Source organism: Cynoglossus semilaevis, chromosome 20 (assembly GCF_000523025.1).
Source record: "Cynoglossus semilaevis isolate Cse_v1.0 chromosome 20, Cse_v1.0, whole genome shotgun sequence".
In the NCBI taxonomy this organism is placed as follows: domain Eukaryota; kingdom Metazoa; phylum Chordata; class Actinopteri; order Pleuronectiformes; family Cynoglossidae; genus Cynoglossus; species Cynoglossus semilaevis.
In genome coordinates this window covers 7438714-7458690 of record NC_024326.1, presented here as the reverse complement: position 1 = coordinate 7458690, position 19977 = coordinate 7438714, and the positions used below count along the sequence as shown (strand labels likewise).

The 19977-nt window shown below is 39.6% G+C and overlaps 3 protein-coding genes across 3 annotated transcripts in view; 2 read left to right on the top strand and 1 right to left on the bottom strand.

Annotated features, from left to right (window-relative positions):
- asic1c (acid-sensing (proton-gated) ion channel 1c) overlaps window positions 1–4823 on the bottom strand; it is a 78676-nt gene extending 73853 nt beyond the window's left edge. Inside the window, exons 1-2 of the mRNA XM_025066344.1 lie at window positions 4133–4823; window positions 2953–3889 (exon numbers count right to left, since the gene is read on the bottom strand). Of these exons, the coding sequence (XP_024922112.1) occupies window positions 2953–3507 (555 nt within the window). The 5' untranslated portion in view covers window positions 3508–3889; window positions 4133–4823. The remainder of the gene's footprint in view (window positions 1–2952; window positions 3890–4132) is intronic.
- Window positions 4824–13049: 8226 nt separating this feature from the next.
- On the top strand, window positions 13050–13693 carry h2bk1 (H2B.K variant histone 1). The gene is made up of 2 exons (XM_008334362.2): window positions 13050–13302; window positions 13382–13693. Exons 1-2 carry the CDS (start codon window positions 13189–13191, stop codon window positions 13616–13618), a joined length of 351 nt encoding a protein of 116 aa, XP_008332584.1. The 5' UTR covers window positions 13050–13188; the 3' UTR covers window positions 13619–13693.
- Window positions 13694–18307: 4614 nt separating this feature from the next.
- Window positions 18308–19977, top strand: part of asb10 (ankyrin repeat and SOCS box containing 10) — a 10974-nt gene continuing 9304 nt past the window's right edge. The window contains exon 1 of the mRNA XM_008334361.3: window positions 18308–19449. Coding sequence (XP_008332583.1) covers window positions 19125–19449 — 325 coding nt within the window. The 5' untranslated portion in view covers window positions 18308–19124. The remainder of the gene's footprint in view (window positions 19450–19977) is intronic.

The window sequence follows — 19977 nt, the reverse complement described above, 5'->3', positions numbered from 1 at the left end:
AATCAAGGCCAGAGGGACTTGTGACCTACTGTCACAACTTAAGAATAAAGCGCTCTGTGATTATGATAATCAACCTCTTATTCACTGCCACTTGTCTGTCACCTGCGGTGACTCCACATACACACTGTAGTAGCCAGCGTCTGCTTCCAACTGCTGATTATACACAATACGCAGGATGCATGATTAGGTTTTCTTTTTTTTTTTAAATAGATATTGTCTCAAAAGGTCAAATATCATCCAATCAAATCAAAACATTTACCAGGTGGCATGCACAGACAACAGCCATTTAGTTTAGAAAATATAAAAAGTCATGAGAATTACCTGCCATGTTTTCTCCACAAACCAAAACTATTCAGTCTGTCACAAGGGTTCGACTGTTCTAGTGATCATAGGAGTGGTCTGGGGCCTAATGCCCCTGGTGGGCCACCCAGGGCAAACAGGTCATAGTTGAAGGACCAGACAGTGGGGTTCCAAACACCTCCATGATATAAAGATTATAATAGATTCAGTTCTCGTTCAACCAGACATGAGATACCAGCCCTTCCCACCTAGTGCCAGACCTAGGGTCGGGGCTCACTGGTGAGTGCCGGCTGAGTGTACACCCATTGGACCAGTCTGAAAAATAGAGCCAGTAAGGGTGAACCTGGCATCTGGTGAGGTGACCCCGAGGAAGAGGAGTCAATATGACCCGGATGGTCAGATTGGCAAGGGGAGAGGGAGTCTGGGCTTCTCTGCTCGGGGCTGCTGCCCCTGTGACCTCATCTCAGATAAACGGCAGAAAACGGTCGAATGGATGGATTGATAGTCACTGATAGAAGATGATATCAGATATATCATCCTGATATATGTCCTGCTCTTCTTTGACCATATATTAAAAGCTGAGAGCAGTTATGCTTTTATGAGCTCGGCTGAGGCATTTAACCTTGTGGCACAAAATTGGCTTAAATTGATGTTTTCCTTACAGGGACCACAAATGGATTTTAGTTTGACACTGGTGGTGTAAAGTTTGACCAACAAAGTTATTTAAATGAATTCAAATGACTTTAAAATAAAGCAAATTGCCATTCTCCCCTTATCCACTCTTCCATTACAGTGCCAAACACTTTAAATGCTCAGTTTCCCAGCTGCATCATAACCCAGACTTAATGGAATTCTTCATTTATTCAAGGTCAAAGCTCATCACTCCCACAGCTCTCTGCATTGTAAATCTTCCTCTGGAGATATATGCAGGGGAATTAAAATAATTGAACTTTCCCTTCATCAGTTCTTTGGATATCAATGCACCAGCATCAATACTGACTGTAAAAGGAAGCAACACAAAAATGAATCAGTAGTTTTACCTACAGCCTGGTTTATTAGATCCAGTCTTGGTTTTCTGTTTTCTGCTGAAGATTTCAGAGCAGCTGATGATTTTTCCAACCACAGCAGGCCCTGCACTCCATTAATCTATTAGTGAGGATGCCCCAGTGATTCTACATTGAGCATATAGTATAGGATTGTAACATATCCAGCAACAAACACTCAACTAGATGTGTACGCTACACTGGCAGTCTACCAAGCCCTGACAAGCACATTTCAAACCACAGAGAGCAAAACACACTGGCATGAGACACGGCCTCAACCACTCATCTGTGCAATGCTACACAGTGATGGATGGCATATCAATAAAACTCTTCAAATCCGACATTAGCAATTCATGGCCATGTCAGGGCTCGGTTTCCTGGACGGCCCTGTGTCACCAACAACAACACAAACGACAAGTGTGACCAATTTCATTAAATATTAAAATATTAAATAACCATTAGCTGGTTGAAGCCGATTAACATTCTAATGGAAGTTTTTTCTCCCTCCCTTGCAGACGCATCAATGCACAACTGCAATATTTTTACATGCGCCAATAATTAATTCAATTTCCTACACATTAAGGTGGTGGTGGTGTCTAATCTTCTAAGAGAAAAGCTTTGGTCAACTGTGAAGATAGCAGAGTCACTTAGAGCAGGCGGTCTTCAGTGAGGGGGAGGGTAAGGGTGGGGGGGGGGATTCTCTCGTAGCTGATTAAAGATACAATATAGATAAGAAACCTGATGGTTCTCCAACCGGCCTTCACACTTACTTCATGTCAATGGGACACAGACAATGAGAAATAATTACATTATTAACTTGAGTAACAGAATGCTGCATTCTGACTGGTTTATGAAAAGCTCATTGAATTACTGGGTCTGAATTTAACTGATATGAAAGTGGTCAAATAATACAAGTACATCTACTGCAGGTGATAGTCTGTAATAGTATGTCCAGACTGTGTCCAACTACATAAGAATTGTATTTGAAAAACATTGTTTTGTCCAAAACAGGTGAAGATCCAGGTTTGTTCTGCAGTAACTCTGGTATTTCAATTTAATATCTAATGTGACTGTACATTGTTTTGATATTACACTTTAAAATTTCAATTTGGAGCTTAGTAATAAATAAATAAATAAAAATAAACAGTTGCACAATATGTCACTGTCAGTTGTGAGTCACTTCAGCAAAATGCAGAAAAGTCATCAGTTTGAAACTCGTAATAGTCAAAATAAAGAAGCATCACTTGGTAAAACCAAGGCATGTAAGGATTTCAACATAATGTGAAAGTGTTTCCTCATGGAATAAGGACCGAGGCAGAGAACCAGAATGATTTCTCCTGATTCATTATGAACAACTGAGAAAAAACAAACAAAAACTTTTGTCCCATGTAGTGAGCCTTTCTAAACCTACTATAATGAATCTCACTGCAAACCTATTTTCTGCATTGAACCAACTCTAACACCGATCTATATTTGAGGATGAAGCAACACATGGGCTTCACAAATGCAGAGGAAACATTGCAGAGAACTTTTCAGATTTGACAGGAAACAGAAGAGCAGTTATCGTGTGCAGGTTTGCGGTTCGGATAAGACAAGACTGAAGACTTACTGTGGTGAAATTCACTGGGTAGCAATCTTCGCCTCGAAAGGTGCACTGCAGTAGCATATCACCGATGTCATGACCTGTGCGGTTATAGAAGTCGGTCATGTTGAACAGTTTGGGCTTGAAGTTCTGGAAGTTGGCTTTATCCTTAAGGGCAGCCAAAACCTCAGGCTCAGCCAAGTGTGGATTGGCTATCTGGTAGTTGTTGTTAAGGAGTGCCAGCAGCTCTCCCACATGATAGAGGTCATTTCGGGTGATTTTGGAGAAGCGGAACTCATTGAGGTTACAGAACGTAACTGCAGGGAAGGTGAGATTTGGCGCCGCCACCTCGTCCAGCTTAGTGACGTGAGGGTACTCCAGGTAATAGGACACTCGATCCATGCAGACGAGCATTAATAGGCCGAGTGAACCCAGGAACGAAAGAGTCCAAAGGAACCGGCGAAATGTCATGTGCCCGTAGGCAAATATGTGACTCATGCCATGAAGGGTTGATATGTTAGCAAAAGCCTGCAGGTTGGAGGGCCTGACGCTTTCAATACTTTCCTCTGAGCTTCCTTTCATGACCGTAGAGTGATGCTGAACACTGTTTTTACCAAGAAGTCAACTTCAGCGTTAGTGACTTTGCTTAGCAACAGCAAAAGCAGGATCCAACCGGCAGTGTTGCCCTGACACGCTGCTTCTTTATTCCTTCAAGAGGAGGAAGTAGTTTCAATAAATAGATACCTTAAAGCGGCTGGCAGTCTTTGTAGCGTTTTCCCTTTCATCACAGTTCACTTTCCAGTGGTTGTCAGCGGTTCCTGTGGTCCTCGGTCCACCCTGTTCTTTGAGTCTTCTGTTTTATCTCCAGCGCTGTCTCTCACTCTTTGCTCAGCTGTCCTTTCGTGCGCCACCAAACACAATGACAGCTCCAGAAACACCCACCTTTGCTAAAATCCAACGCTTCCTGAATGGTGTCAAAAGGGACAGGAATACAAAGGACGGGAGAAGAACAGAAAACAGCAGACGTAAGGAGAGGAGAGATGAGAGGGGGAGACTGCAATGAAAAGGGCTAGCGCTTGGAGTGAGGTGCAAAGCAGGAGCAGTCAATGGGACCCTTCCTCCTCCATCGGAGAGAATGCCTCTACATCGCTGTGATAATGGAATGCAATGATTTTGTGAATGGAGATAATAAGGAGAAATGGCTCACTTAGTCCCTCGCTGTCTTTTGTCTCGTCTCTCTCTCTTTTGCTATTCTCTTTTCCTACAAGAAGCGAAAACGAGAGGGTCAGAGACCTCCAACCCACCTACCGCTGTGCTTGACAACCGGCGTTCACAGTTTTCACTTCCACATTTGCACAAATCCTCATTTAACAGGGAAGACCACCTCTCGGTGCCTCGTGGTCACCTCCCACCAGCACAACCAGTAAAGCTGTAAGAAGACCTGCAGGTTTAGTTCTGCAAACATACAGATTTCTAATCTGCTGCGTGCAGCCTTTCACTCTCTTTTTCGCTTCCTTGCTCTCTGCCACCACTCCCCCATTTCTTGCTCTTGCGCTCTCTCTCCCTCTCTCCCTCTCTTTCAGTCTCCCCCTCACCTCTTTAGTAGTCAGGATCCATCCCACTGCTGAATGGCTGCTTTGCTTGTGTGTCTGCACTCACAGCTAAAGTCTCTCAATCTGGACAGCACCTTGGCCGTGTTACTGCGCTCTAATCTGCTTCCACCTCCGTCTTGTTTACAGAGGAAAAGGCTACAGGTTGCATGTTTGTTCCACTCAGATAACGATGATTTCTAGCCTTGCACTGAATCACTAATATTAGCAAACAGTGAAAACTATTTCTTGAATTATTCCTATTGGATAAATTATATATATGTATATATATGTATATATATATATATATATATTTAAATATATATATATGTATATATATATTCACTTTTTGTCATTTACATTTGGTCTGTTCTTGTGAGAACATACAATACAAATTCTGCATTTACCAAGCTATTGTATTGTATTGTGTTTTCTCAGAGGAAGTACTCTGTAATGTGTAATTACAGGCAAGTTCCGGTCTTGACCAGTAATGAAGTTGGGGCTTTTACTGGGGTTAAAAGTTCATTTAAACGTTTCAAGACATCCGTTAAATCTGCCAAAGCAGATTATCACTCATTGGCTGCCCAGAGATGTCCTATTATCATAACAATAGACGGAGTGACACAACCACAGCCCATGGGGATTAAATCAATAGTCCGCCCTAGTAACCGAGTAAAGAGACCATAGCAACCACTGCCTAGCACATGACTGAGGTTTGCATTGTGATGAAACTGCAGAGAACACTTGAAACGCTCAAACATTTAAGACAACTTTGAGCGTTTCAAGGCTGTGTCAGAGGTGAGATGTTCGCCGGGGGAGACAATACACGGTCTGACTATTGAAGTTTTAAATTTACCGATGACATATTTCTGCTGACAAGGGAAATAGCTTCCAGTTGTAAAAGGTGCGTCTGAGACATTTCAGTTTTAAAACTACAAGATGGTCTGGTATTATTTATTTATTTTTCCACACCCGGAGCAGTCGCAGCTACAAACAAATCATTTCAGTCACTTTGACGGCTTATATCACACTGCCTTAAACACATCCTATGATGCTCCTTGTCAAGGTGTCCTAGACTTGAAGACGTGTGCTGTGCTAGAGGCTGAAATGTGACTCCTTCTGCCTTTTAAATACATACTGATCATTCTAACGGAGCGATGACTAATTTTCTTTAATAGGCTGAACCATACCTAACGAGCACACTGCAGATAGTTGTGTACGTCTTTTACACGTGAAATCCTTTTTGGGTTTTTACGGCGTCTTAAATTCCTTATCTGTTTTAATCAGATCAAATGCTGCTGGAGACAATTATTGTTCACTGTGATGCTGTGAAATTGTGAAAGGAGAGAGAAGGTGTGTAGGGGATTTCCTGACAAATAACTAATTAAAAGCCTTCCCTTCACTCGTTTACCACAGTTCACAGACAGTGTAAGGTGGTGCATCATCATCGACTCTGCCCTCCAGCTCTGCTTTCTCACTTTGCTCATGATGTTTAAGGGGAAATGTTTAGCACTGGAAAACACAGCTAGTAGGCATTTGGCAGTAATGCATGTCAAATGTTACAGAGCTGTGGTATAAAAGTACTGCGATACTAAGATGCAGGATACTTTTCATTTTACGTTTCAACCTCTTTACTTGTTTGTAATCCCAACAGTGGACGTGAGAGAGCGTGCTCCACCTTCTGTGTTAACAAACACATGCAGAGAATACAGACTCCAGCTCTAATTAAGTGCATTTAAAAACATGAACAGTGGTGGTGAAAGCAAGAGAGCTGGGGTTGTTGTCCACACATTATAATTACAGTCACATAATAAGCAAACCTACAGCTGCAGTCGTGTTATCTGTGTCCACTGAAAGAACAGGTCAGGGTGCTGGGGAGTATATATTAGTAATTGATTTGAATTATTTTTTGCACGAAACAGAAGCAAACTGGTGTTAATCCTGTGACAATATATCTGATTTACAAATGACTTTCATCAACTATCAACAGATGTTGGCTGTCGGTCAACTACTGGATGGTAGAACAGACGGAGTGTTGCATTAAAATAAAATCTGTTTCTATTCCCAAATGAACAGAACGACTCCAAGAAAAATCAAACACCAGGAAAAGAAACCCACTCAGCACATGTCCATAGTACTATAATACTATACAGTATGTTTGCAAACTATAAGGAGGTCGTGTAAAATGACAAAATAACAGTTAGGGATCCTGAAATAGCAGTAGTGGACTGCAAACTATTTGTGGACCACGGGCTGAACAGATGAAACACTGTGTGTGTTTTGGATTGGTCAACATGTGCAAATTGACTGTCATCTCCATGCCAACCATGCACTGATCGGCTGTCGGCAAAGCAGCATCAATACTCTGTCAGCAGCAGGATGAATGAAGCAGATTGACTGAAAATCACAGGGAACAAGTTTAAAATGAAAAGAAAGGTGGCATTTTATCATAGTACCTATTATTATACTGTGTGATATGACAGTACTACAGTATAGCTTGTGGCCTGACCAATTATAATTTGTATTTGGCTGAATAATAGTGCGGTGTGTGAGGTATTTGAGTACCTGTGGTTTAGCGGATTATTAATCACAACAAAATGATTGTAGTCTTTACAGCAGCACATATAAATAGGTGTGGAAAAACAATTATAATCCAAATTATCTTAACTAAACAATGGCCATAAAAGACAATAAAGACAGTGTAAATCTTATTATATTAGACCGCGCCGACTGTGTGATTAAAAACAGACTCATGTTCGGAGACAGACGTGAGGGTTTTGAGTTTAGTTGTAGTAAAAGCTTGGTTAAACACTTAGAAAAAATTCACTTCTTCAACGTTTCATCGAATGAAGTGGAATAAGTGATACATTTTGTTGCCAACCGATGCATGGCTGTAGATGATATAGACACTAATGTACAGGAATCTGCATTGTGAAACCCAAGTCATGCAGATTTGGCAGGCAGCACTTGGGACAGATTGCCCTGTTAAAAAGTGAACACAGCAGTAAAGCAGTTGACATTTAAGAGCACATACATCATCAAACTAAATGACCAGCAGACATTGCACTAAACAGACAAGTGAAATATGAATGAGCCAGAAGTATTGGGCAAAACAGAATTAGGCGTCGATTTAGTTCAGCAGTTTTACAGCCGTGGAAAAAAGAATCTGTTGCAGCACTGTGTGATAATTTTAGATACTGATTTAAAGCCACACAGCAGAAACATGTTTGCTAAACGTTTTCAGCATGCAACAAAAATGAACACCCACTGTGGCACAAATTGTCGTACATTAACAAGTAATGGGGAAAAAACTGATGATAAACTTTTATGTAACATTTAGCACAAAGTCAAATTTTGTCTAAACTCTTCCTGAGCCAAAGATAGTGACAGCAGAGCACGAACCAAACAGGATTTTGTGTTTTTATTTGCCAACCTGCCCCAGACCCAATGCATAATTATGTAATCCAGCTGCACTGAATGTTCTAGACTGTCCCTGCCATGCAACTGCTGCCATGGTTACTGTTTATTTTCCCTGTTTATAGACATGGGCCAAGTAAACAAGTGTTCGTTCACAGATAATATAAAAAGACAACATGTTTCTGTAGACTCATGCCTCCTAAACCAGCCAGAGCTACAAGGTCATTTATTATTATACTAAGTTTCCATAAAATATTATTTAAGTATTTGGGTTTGCGATGAAAATGAAAATAAATGATACATTTCCACATAAAACAATCACAGGATCATGTCTCAAAATCCACCCTCAATAAGGCTATCAGGACACACTAACAGAAAAAAAGAAACTGTCTGCTGCTATGCATACTCATATTGACATCACGTACAGGTCAGTGACAAGAGAGTGCAGTAGATTAGTGACATAGACGTCCTTAACACTTATTGACACTTCTCCTGCAACAGCCATTCTAAAAAATGGTCAGTTCTTGAAAACATGACCTATGATGTTATTCATGTAGCTATGTTTAAATACACACTTGCTGACCCATGTTAAGCAACAGCATTTGCAAAACTGCACTGCAACAGTAAATACAAGTTCCCACAGAAGTTTCACTCCATGTGTCTATTTATTATGAGAATATGAGTTGGTCAATGTTTTGCTTCAGTCTAAGCGATAACTGCTCTGTAGAGAAATGTCTGAGACTACAGTTAAATACATTTCTACATTGTCTTATCATAAATGTTATCATCCCAAAAAAAAAGGTTCTTTCTTAATTCACATTGTTATGGTGGCACCCAGCTAAAAGTTGTCCCAAAAAGTTAAATGTTAGCCTTATGGGCTAATACAGTAGAACTAGTCTTGAAACACACACTGATCTGCCTTATCATCACAACCACCTGCCTGAATTGAAGTTTCTACCACAAACCCTCTCATCTTTTCTTTGGATCACTTTTGATAGAGAGCAGCAGACCGATTGCAGCCTGAAACCACAGATTTGAAGATGCTTTGACGCAGTCAATAACCATCATGCCTGATCAAACTCACTCAAATTCTTACGCTTGAACCATTTTTCAGCATCTAACACATCAATTTTGACAATAAAATCTCCACTTGTTGCCTTATACAGCCCACTCCCTGACAGCTGCCACTGTAGGGATAATCAGTGGTGTTCACCTCACCTGTCAGCATAACAATGTAACGACAAATCACTGTTTTTCACAAGGCAAAAAAGAAAAAACGTCTTCACTTCATGGTTGTCCATTAAATATGAACATTAGAAATTAAGTTCAGGGTCAACCATTTCTGTGCCGTAATTGACCCCCGCACCAGACTTTGCACATGGACAAAGAATCTTCTGATGTTTCTAATTTATTTTTGTAAGCCACATTGAAAATAATAATAAAACTAAATACCGTCCTGTGTGTTTGGCCTTTAGCTTGAACAATTTTCTTACTCATTTTACTTTGAATGAGTAAATGGCTGAGAACTGAACAAAGAAAAACACTGAAGTAAAAATGTTGGGAGTATTTGATGTTTTTGTGCGTATAATCCTAAGTATACAACAAGCCCATGAGTCTGCAGAGTAATCACTTCAGGCATCAAGCTCTGCTTTACTCTATTAAGCCACAAATCCTTCAGGAAAAAACAACACACACCTCATAGCCTTGAGCAATATGTCGATATGAAAAGCTGTGATAAACAGAAGAGCCACATTTTCCTTTTTTTACCGTTGTCATACTGACATAGCCAGGGAGCAGATGTGCACACACTCACCTTTTTTTTTCCTTTTTCTTTTTCTTTTTTTTTCCTATTTCCTCTTCACAGATGAAAGGACCCAAACCAGAGAAATCTGCCAGACAACAAAGAAGAAGATGGCCTTCACAATACACTCGACCAATGCCTGCTATTCACAGCGTGCGGTGCAGTTGCTGCAAAATGACCTTGCATAAATGTTGCCTGAGATAAGGCTTATTCATTTGTAATGTATTGCTCAATATCTGCTGTAACGCTTATCGAGAACAAAAGTGAGAAAAAGAAAAAGTCCAGGACCCTGGGAGAAGGAAATGGAAGTGTGCGGTGGTGCTGGGAGATTTGGCATCATCGACTCAAACAGTGACACTGCTGTGTCATCGATTAACATTCTCACAAGGTTTATAGAAAACATCTGTTGGGCAACTTCTGTAAAGACCAATACTCACTTGTTTAACATGTTTGGTTTTTTTAAATGCAGTCCAAAGTCACGAGAGGCTGTGTCATGTGTTGAGGTCCACCTGAAATTAGAGAAAAAAATCATTAACAATCCTCATCCAGTCTTCATTCTTCACTCACTGCCTCCACGTTTGTCCATTTATCTTACTAAAGATCAGGCATTTAAAAAAGGTAAATGCATTAAAATTTAAATGCAATTAATTTATGTTAAAATGTTCAACATTGTTAAAAAAAACTGAATATATAAATCACATAGAGACCATATAATTATAAACTGGCCTTTAAAAAACAGGAATATTGTACAAAAAAAAACAAGTTGGCTTTGGAATTAAACTTCCAACAACATTTTAATGTAGACATATTATATTATACTATATTATATTGTATTATAATATGCTTTTAGGCTGGTCATTAACAGCACTGATGCCCAACATATATTTTGTCCTCTGAGACCAGAGGATCCCGACTTCTCTGGCTGGAGTTATGAATCAAGTCTCTATTTTTATTCAGCTTCATATCTAAAAGTATACATTTTTAATGAGCGTCGCCTCATCTGCATCAGGGGCTTTTCAGACCGAGGACCCCAGGCAGCTACAAGTATGGTGTAAAGAAAACTAATACGTCATTGAACAAAAACATGCAGATCCCTTATATTTTAGCCATTCATGAATCTGGAGACTTTGTTAAACCCCAGGGAAAGTTGGAGCAGGGACTCATTACTACAGTATGCACTGTTTACTGTATGAAATGTTATTCTATATGAAATTTAGCCCACTGTTGTATAAATGCATTCACCACTACAACAATTAAAATATAAGCCAAGTCATATCCATCTTTTTATCAAACACCTGGGCTTTGGGTAAAGTAGTATTTAAAGAAAAACGTTATATTCGATATAGAATCTCCTCCAGTACCTCTGTGGACCCCTGAGGGTTTGCAGACCCTATATTGAGGACATATAGTGAGGACATATTACCTGTCATGCAGTTTTCACTAATGCATAGTCACATTTCACAGACGATTTGAAAATGACAACCAACATGTACCGTGTCTGTGGAATCCGCAGTGAAATACGTTCCGTAAACAACTGCACTCATTCCCATAAAACTGAGATCAGTGTACCACCTAGTGGACAACATAAATTGGCGCAATGTTGTCACTCCACATATTGTTACATTTGAATGCAGACATTATGACATAACAAGAAATGAAAATATTAAAGTTAGTATATATAATCGACATACATAAACTTGCAAAACAAATTAATTAATATATAAAATATTAGCAAAAATGTACAAGATAAAACTTTTTTTAAAATATGTCAACTACATTTTACCCATCATCAGTTAAATCCCCCACAGGTGAATTTCTATGACATTGAATTGTGTTCCATATTTTTCTTCCAAATCTAAATCATCCTAATAGGCTTATCTGCAGAAGGACACATTGACTCTTAAAGTCCTTGAAGTCTTTCAACATTTTTTTTTCTTTAAAAACCCAGAACTGTCAAGCCTACAGATGAGATTTCCCTGAACTGAATTTTAACGGGCAAACAGTACAGTACGTCAATCACAGAAAATCAACCCTGAGGCGTTTTCCCTCCTCCCACTTACAACTTACTGTGAGCACAATGCAGTCAGGCAAGAAATTTTTCCTCCTGGCATTTCCTCCGCCAAACTCTAGACTTCCTGTAACAACCTGCCAGAGAGTGGAGAATGTTTCACGCTGTTTGAACCTCATTCCCAATGCCCCGGAGTCCAGTGAATTCTCAACACTACCCAAATGTTTTGGATGGTGCTCATTGGGCTGAGGATGGCTCGCAGCTGTTTGGTTAGCTCATGGCATTAAGATCCTGGCTCAAAACTTTTATACTGACATTGTACCGGTGATGGTTAGGAAATTCTGCTGTTGCCAAGTCAACCGAGAGCAGACTGGGCCATTTCACATTTACATTTAGGAGACCATTAGTTAGGAAATAACACTTTCTCTTTGGAAAAGATGAAATAGAAAATACTGTTTGGATGTACTCTCACATGAAATCTGAATTTCTGAATAAACTATCTGTGACATTTAACTAAATCTAACTCCTGAATGGATTGACACTGTTGATTTTTCTGCCTGCCTTTTAATAATGGCTGTACCATAGGACAGAAGTATCTATTATCTTATCTCTCTATTAACTTATTATCACAGCACAATACTGCAAATTAAAGACAATTTAATGTTCTAAAATTCAGGACAATAATTATATGCATACATGTATGCACTACAATATATAATAAAAATACATAAAAAAAATAACCCGTTACCGGGTCGCGGGGGCAGCAGTCGCCACCCAAATCACATTGCACCATACCAAACCTTCCTGCGGGTGGTGAGTCCACTGGAAGGTACCAACTGCCCTAACCGGGATTCGAACTTGCCCAGGAGGTGAACCCTGGGGTTCCACACCAATGACAGAGACATTGCCTCTGGGCCAAAGCGCCACGGATCCTACATATAATTTATTTAAATAAACATTCAAATAGATAGGTAAGAAGCCCTAACACTGCCCTATTTAAGGGGGCTAAATTTAAAGGGTTGCTTTGTTTTGTTTGTTTGTTTTTTGTAAATCCCTACACATTTAAACATCAGGCTACGATCACATACATACTTTAACGACAGCCCACAACAAGGTGAAAAGAGCGAAATAACATTTACCGCAATAGATGCGACATAGTTGGTGCAAAAAAAAAAAACATTGTCCTGACAGTTTAAAATCTGTATAAACAAAGCAGCACAAGTTATTCACAGTTTTTTCTGTTCGTGAGCCTAATGACAACAACCGGTCTGAGTCAAAGGTGCAACAGGTGAAACCGATGACTCACTAATCAGCTCTGTTGCATAAACAGAGACGTCCAAAGAGCAAAGAGGTGGAAATTTACTCCTAAAACCCCCCTCCCCCCCAAAAAACAAAAAACAAAACACATCTTTACTTTAATTCTATCAACTTAGAACCCTGTTTGCAGTATGACTGGTGATCTGTCTAAAAAGAAAGTTAAGAGCTCGGGTGACAAAAGGGCCAAAAGGAAAGTCAAACGCAGAGAGACTTACGCCATGTACATCTATAAAGTATTAAAACAGGTGAGTGTGGATGGACGTCAACGGCTCTCTGCTGCTCCTGTGTCCCCCGTCTATGTGTTTGTCTGTTTTATTTTTTAAGGTCCACCCTGACACGGGTATATCCAGCAGGGCCATGAGCATCATGAACTCCTTCGTTAACGACCTGTTTGAGAGAATTGCCACGGAGGCATCGCGCCTGGCTCAGTATAACAAGCGCTCCACCATCACCAGCAGAGAGGTGCAGACCGCGGTGAGACTGCTGCTGCCCGGAGAGCTGGCGAAACACGCCGTGTCCGAAGGCACCAAGGCGGTCACTAAGTACACCAGCTCCAAGTGAACCTCTGGAGAATCGGACCATAACTTTGCATGACTTTTTGAGCGGCTTCAATAAACGCACACAAACTAAATGTTTTTCTTTTGTTTTAATGTCTGTTGCCATGCAAAAGATGACCACTAGGTGGCGGTATTGCCCGTATGATAAATGTGTGATTTATTTTAAGGATCTATATTAGAAGAATAACCGCAAAATTCCTCTTTTCATAAAAGTAGCACAAACTTTAACAACCATGTTTGATTTCCAATTAACTTATAACTCGGTAACCTCTCAGATCTAAATTTGACAATATTCCATAATTAATATTTTTATTAATATCTTAATCTTAGCCACTCATCACAAAAAGTCACAAAGTATACAACAGTTTAGAAATCAAGCATCTATGCACAGCTACAAAGTGAGATTTGTGGGTTTTATTTTATTGCTATGGCCTTAAATTATTTAAATATATATTTATTGAGTGTGTTAATGTAATGATTCAATGTAGCATTCTCTGTAAGGACAAGCTTCTGCTGGTGTAAATAAATGTGCAACCATATACCATAAAATTACCAGATTTTATCAATGCAATACTAAAATATACTAAAAAATATGCAAACAGTTGTTTAAAATCTTAACTAAGTAAATTAACTGAGAATAATAATAAAAATAGAATTGAATTTGAATTTACTATGAAATGCCTCTATTTTATTTTTTAAACCTTTCATCATTGTGACTCCCTCTTCAGAGACACCTGTGTCTTTACACCAGCACACACAGGTGTGGCTGTGAACAGGTGGCTGTGATGTTGACTTGTTGACTCATTAACTCCTGCTGATGAACTGGAGCTTTTTCTGAATCGAACACGTAACATGTTGCAGAACCAACTGTGAAAAACATTTTTAAAAATGTACAAATGATTAGAATATACATAAGAATAATATACACAAGTTGGACAAAGATGTTTGGTGTGGAGGCAAAAGACAAAAAAGACTATAGCTTTGTGGTGACCGTGATAGACTGACAGAAGAAGAGCATTCATTTGTGAAAAGCGACCAATGAAAAAAATTTAAATAAGATAGTCCTTAATTTATACCATGAATGGAATCATCATTATTTTTGCTATAGTAGTATTCCCTTAATAATACAATAAACGTCATGTCTACCTCAGTCCTGCCAGTAACAAAGAGAAGTCCATACATAAATACATCCATACATATATGTATATATACATTATATATTATATATGTTTTTACTCTCAATGTCAAATAATTGACAGATATGTAAATTAAACTTGAAACCTAATTCTTTATGACCTTTAAATAAAATGCATGTATTAAATAAATTATATAGACATTATACAATTCTATAGATAATGTTGTCTAAATATTTTAGTATTTTATGTTGTGATATTTTTTAATTATAATATTCATATTTTATCTTATTTTAATAATTATCCTATTTAACTATGAGTATCTATTATCACAGCTCCATGAGTTTGAGGAGTGTCCCTCTGTATTACATTAACAATACAATATTATAAAAGGACCTTATTGGCTTTGTAATTACATTTTGTGGACAGTCTCCCCCAACTCATTTAATTCTGACCAGATCTGTTATTTATTTGGCATTTAAATGTAACTTATTTATAAAGTGGGGTGGGGGGGTAATGCATTAAATCCTTGTTGTGCATACTAATCAGGTTTTCAGGAGACGCCACTGTCAACTGAATAGTGCTTGATTACAGGATAATGACACCGACATTTGCACAACTCCAATCTGCATAAAATAAAGGAACTGATCAAGGTCTGTCTCTAATTATGGTGGTGTTTATGTTTGTATGCTGGGCCGCAGAAAAGTGCATGTATGTGGAGGTTTGAACGCGGTAAAGCCTGCCGTTATTACATCCTTTGGCAAAGGCAGGGTCGCTGTAATAATGCACTTAAATGTAAATCTAGCCACAGAGTTTTGTTGTTGAAAAGCCCATTTAAGATTTCCACCCAGTATTTTGGGGACTGATATGAAATCCTCAGATGTTATTACGAGCTTGATAGGGTCTTTGTGACTGTGATTTGATCTCCATTATTGTGGTCATTTATGGGTTTTGTATCTTGCACCCGTCTGCATGTAGCCCCTCTCACCCCATGCCTATGCTGGTAGTCATCACTGTCTCCTTTCGGCAGGATGCTATGAACATATTATGGATGGATGCATTAGTGAGTGATGCAGAACCCGGGCCGGCTTGCCTTGTTTTCGTGTGAGAGTGCATCATTAGAAAATGTTCCACTTGGCAGGGGAGCGCGTATTAACTGCAGCCGCAATGAAATGAGGTTGTGATAAATGGTTAAAGTTATACAAGACTATTAGCTTGAAATATGAACCTCTCAATTGTCATGATGAAACAGAGGGCTATTTGTGCGGTGATCAGTGCATTGAGAAACAATTGTAATCTGCAAAGACCGATACAATGCATTATAGGTGGTGGGCTCCCAGCTGGAATAGTGGAGGAAAAAGTAATCACGCTTCTGCAGGATAGTTTGGAGCCAGTGTTTGATTCAGGACGCTGTAAATTCATTTAGCTTCTCAGCCGAGCATCAAGCACGGTGATGAGAGCTGTGTGGGATTTGCAAACAGAATGCCATTCTGAGCCCGTGTCATGTACATATACATAGGAATGAAATGGTGTTAATTTGCTATCACCGGCACTGTATAAGCACTGGTGATGTGAGGCAGACTGTGGTGTCTACTTCAATGGACCACACAGTCAAGATGACATCAGGTTTATTTGAATAAACTCTGCTCACATGGTGTCAGCCAGTTAGCAAACAGGTATGTGTCTCATTATGATGTCATCAGTGCAACCTTTGACCCCTTGTATATGCTGTAGTCGACAATAGTGGATAGTGGACAATAGTGTTTACAATAAATATGAATTGCTCATTTTAATCTGCCAGACCTGAGTTTATATTTCTTATAAATCTCTATTATAATAAACAAAAAAAGTTGTATCACAAGCTCTCGTTGTATTATCGTTACCTCGAAAACTCATACTTCCCTCGCTTGCCTTGACTTTGTCTTAAATTAACAACAGATCCAATTGCAAATCCATTAGCATACGATATTACTGTAATTACTGTGTACATTTCATTATGTTCTCAGTATATTAAATGAGTGTTCAGGGTGTTGGGAGGGCTACGGTGTAATCTTTTTCTGTATTACCGTGTGCCACAGTACTCAAAACAGCATTAAGAGGCACATAATCAGAGGGAACTAATTGCCTATGATTGCACAAATGAAGTACTTCACTCTCATCAGAGCTGGCGCTGATGTCCAGCCCCTCGCTGCATTGGGATGAAGCAGACAGTTGACCACACTGCAGAAAACCTCAGAGAACCATCCCAGCAGCAGCAAATGTAAGACCCCCTCTGCACCCCCGCAACAAGATTCAATATGTCCGCTGGGAGCTGGCGGGGTAGTAGCTGTTGCTACTGCTGATGTTTTGTGTGTGTGTGTGTGTGTTTTCATCAGAGTTTCCTCCGCTTCAGAGAGAAGAGGAAAAAAAAAAAAGGAAACACGAATGCCCACCATTTGAGAAATGAATTTATCGAAGTCGCTGTCTTTTTCCCCATTAGTAAGTGTTTAGTTCAGCGTTTTAAATAATTGCGTTACCAGGAATGATATTTAAAATACATTTGGGAGTCAATGAGGCGGGAAAGTGCCTACATGTTCTGCTGATGACACCCGGGCCATTTGGAAGACATCAAAGTAGAGAGGAGGTAGCCCAGATGCATATTATAAACTCATTATGTATATCATTTAAAAGGATGTACTCCAGCCGCAAAAACAATATTCCTAGTCTCTCTTTGGTAATGTGTGTTTTCAAAGTTGAAACTCTTACTCGCCTTCAGTTTAATGTGGCATCTATTACCAAACTGTAACATAAAATAAATGACCTCGATTTCCCATACCAGAACAGTCGTTAAGGTATAGATGAGATGCACTTGTGTCTCTGTTTTCAGATGGAGAGAAGGTAAAAACCTCTGCACAAATATCACATGTTGTTTACCAAACCCTGTTTTCTGCAGAGGTTGCATATAATTGCACTGGAGCTAATTGCAAACTCAATCAAATGCATTTTAATTCTGCACATTCTGTACACTTGTTTTAGACTAGTTTTAATTTTTAATTTGATAAGTTGAGTTTTAGTACTATAAATTGCAATTGATAAGGTGCAGAGGCATTAAAATATTCTGTATTATTTAAATAAAGTTTAAATATACCATTTCTTTTAGTAGAAAACTGATGTCAGTTACAGAGATGAGAGAAAAATGCATAAGGGATGCACAAATTATGATATAGAGCAGGCAAAGGTGGAAAAGACTATGAAGAATATATATATATATAAATATATATATATATAAATATATAACATAATAGAAAATTAAAAATATTTTTAAAAAACAAGCTTAACGCACACAATTATAAATAACAAAAACAACAAAAGAATAAAAAAACATTTGGCAACTCACTCCAAAGTAATTTAAAAAAAATTTTAATATTGCAAAGCAACTGTGTTTTTATACATGCAAATTATGATCAAAACATGTAGAAGAAAAATGTTGCTATTTATTATTTATAAATAATTGTAAAATCAATATTTGATATGTTTTGTACTATATATATACAACTAAGCAACATATTAAAATATATTAAAAATAAATATAGTTTTTCAGGTGCAATGTATGGTCATCAGTTTTACATATGTGTTGTTAAAAATTCTAACATAAAAATTGAGCACTATTAGTTCAAAGAGGTGTTTTTGAAATCCATGTAAGTATATGGCTGAGGAGGCTTAATTATACACTGTCCCTCCTCCATCAGTACTGTACATGTGGGGCAGAGTGAACAGCAGTTGCCAGTCATTCTGTCTAATGTTCAGAAGCAGGGAGTCCTGTGGATACATAAAATCCATTAAGGCTCTTGAAAAACAAATTGAGAAAAGGAAAAAAGCAGTGTAGAAAATGATATTTGATAACACATAATGATAGACTCACAAATAGGCCAGGTTGATTTGTCCTCCCTCAGAGACTAACATCAAAGTAAAAAATTAACACACAGTAAGACCGTGCTAAAATGTTTCCATAATAGTTCAATATGAAAAAAAGTTTTGTTTTTAAAAAAAATATATATATATATAATAATGTAGTTACAAAACATAAGATTATCCATCTCATTTGTCTCATTTGTATGTTGCAGTCTCACAGACACACTTCACGGCTGTAACTGGGCCAGGGGCAAATACAAGAGGCTCGAGTGGCTGCATGTGAGGCACAAAAATAGCAGTAGTTGTCACACTGCAGGGAGGGCCTCATACCAAATATCAAAACAGCTCCGTCTCTATAGCAAGTCTTGGAACAGCAGACCTGAACATCAGCCAGAGGGAGAGGAAACGACAACAGAGACGTAAAGACAACAACGGGGACGGGTCTGTTTTGTCATAGCACATCAGGGTCAAAGGAGGCAAATCAGCATGTCACGAGGCAGTTTTGTCTTCACAAACACGGCCTTGCGTTCTCTTGAACTTGACGAGGACATGCTAGAGAGACACAAGTACAGGAGGCAAGTGTCCTCAGTGCATGTCAACAACTACATGTGGAAGAAGGAGGCCAGGGACAGAGACCATCTGAGATCTGCTCCTGCTCTTCCACCAGCAATCTGCCAAGACGTGGTGGTTCAGAACGCTCTGTATACAGGAGACCTAGAGGCTGTGCAGCGGCTCTTTCCAAGGGGGTCCACAGGGAACCTCATCTTTGAGCCACTGGGCGGGGACATGCGCTGGGTTGCCAGAGGGGAAGGTAGGAGACAGCGTCTGTCTTTAAATTAAAATGAAGGATTCACAGCTTGGCGTGGCTTTAATTCCTCTTTTTAGCTAATGACTTTTAACGTAATTCTAAAAAAGTATTTTTGAAACGGAGCGACTGCAGCTGCTCCGGTGTGGCCGGAGCGATGGCAGTTGCTCCGGTGTGGCCGGAGCGAAGGGCGAAGGCAGTTGCTCCGGTGTGGCCGGAGCGAAGGGCGAAGGCAGCTGCTCCGGTAAGGCCGGAATGAAGGGCGAACGCAGTTGCTCCGGTGTGGCCGGGGCGCAGGGCGAAGGCAGTTACTCCTGTGTGGCCGGAGCGAAGGGCGAAGGCAGTTGCTCCGGTTTGGGCGGAGCGAAGATAGTTGCTCCGGTGTGGCCGGAGAGAAGGTAGCTGCTCCGGTAAGGCCGGAGAGAATGGCGAAGGCAGTTGCTCCGGTGTGGCCGGAGCGAAGGCAGCTGCTCCGGTGTGGCCGGAGCGATGGCAGTTGCTCCGGTGTGGCCGGAGCGCAGGGCGAAGGCAGTT

Excerpts from the sequence above, each read along its gene's own strand:
- h2bk1 (XM_008334362.2), top strand. The coding sequence starts at position 13,189 with ATGACTGGTGATCTGTCTAAAAAGAAAGTTAAGAGCTCGGGTGACAAA. Across the intron at positions 13,303-13,381 it reads TCTATAAAGTATTAAAACAG|GTCCACCCTGACACGGGTAT; the intron begins GTGAGTGTGGAT and ends TTATTTTTTAAG.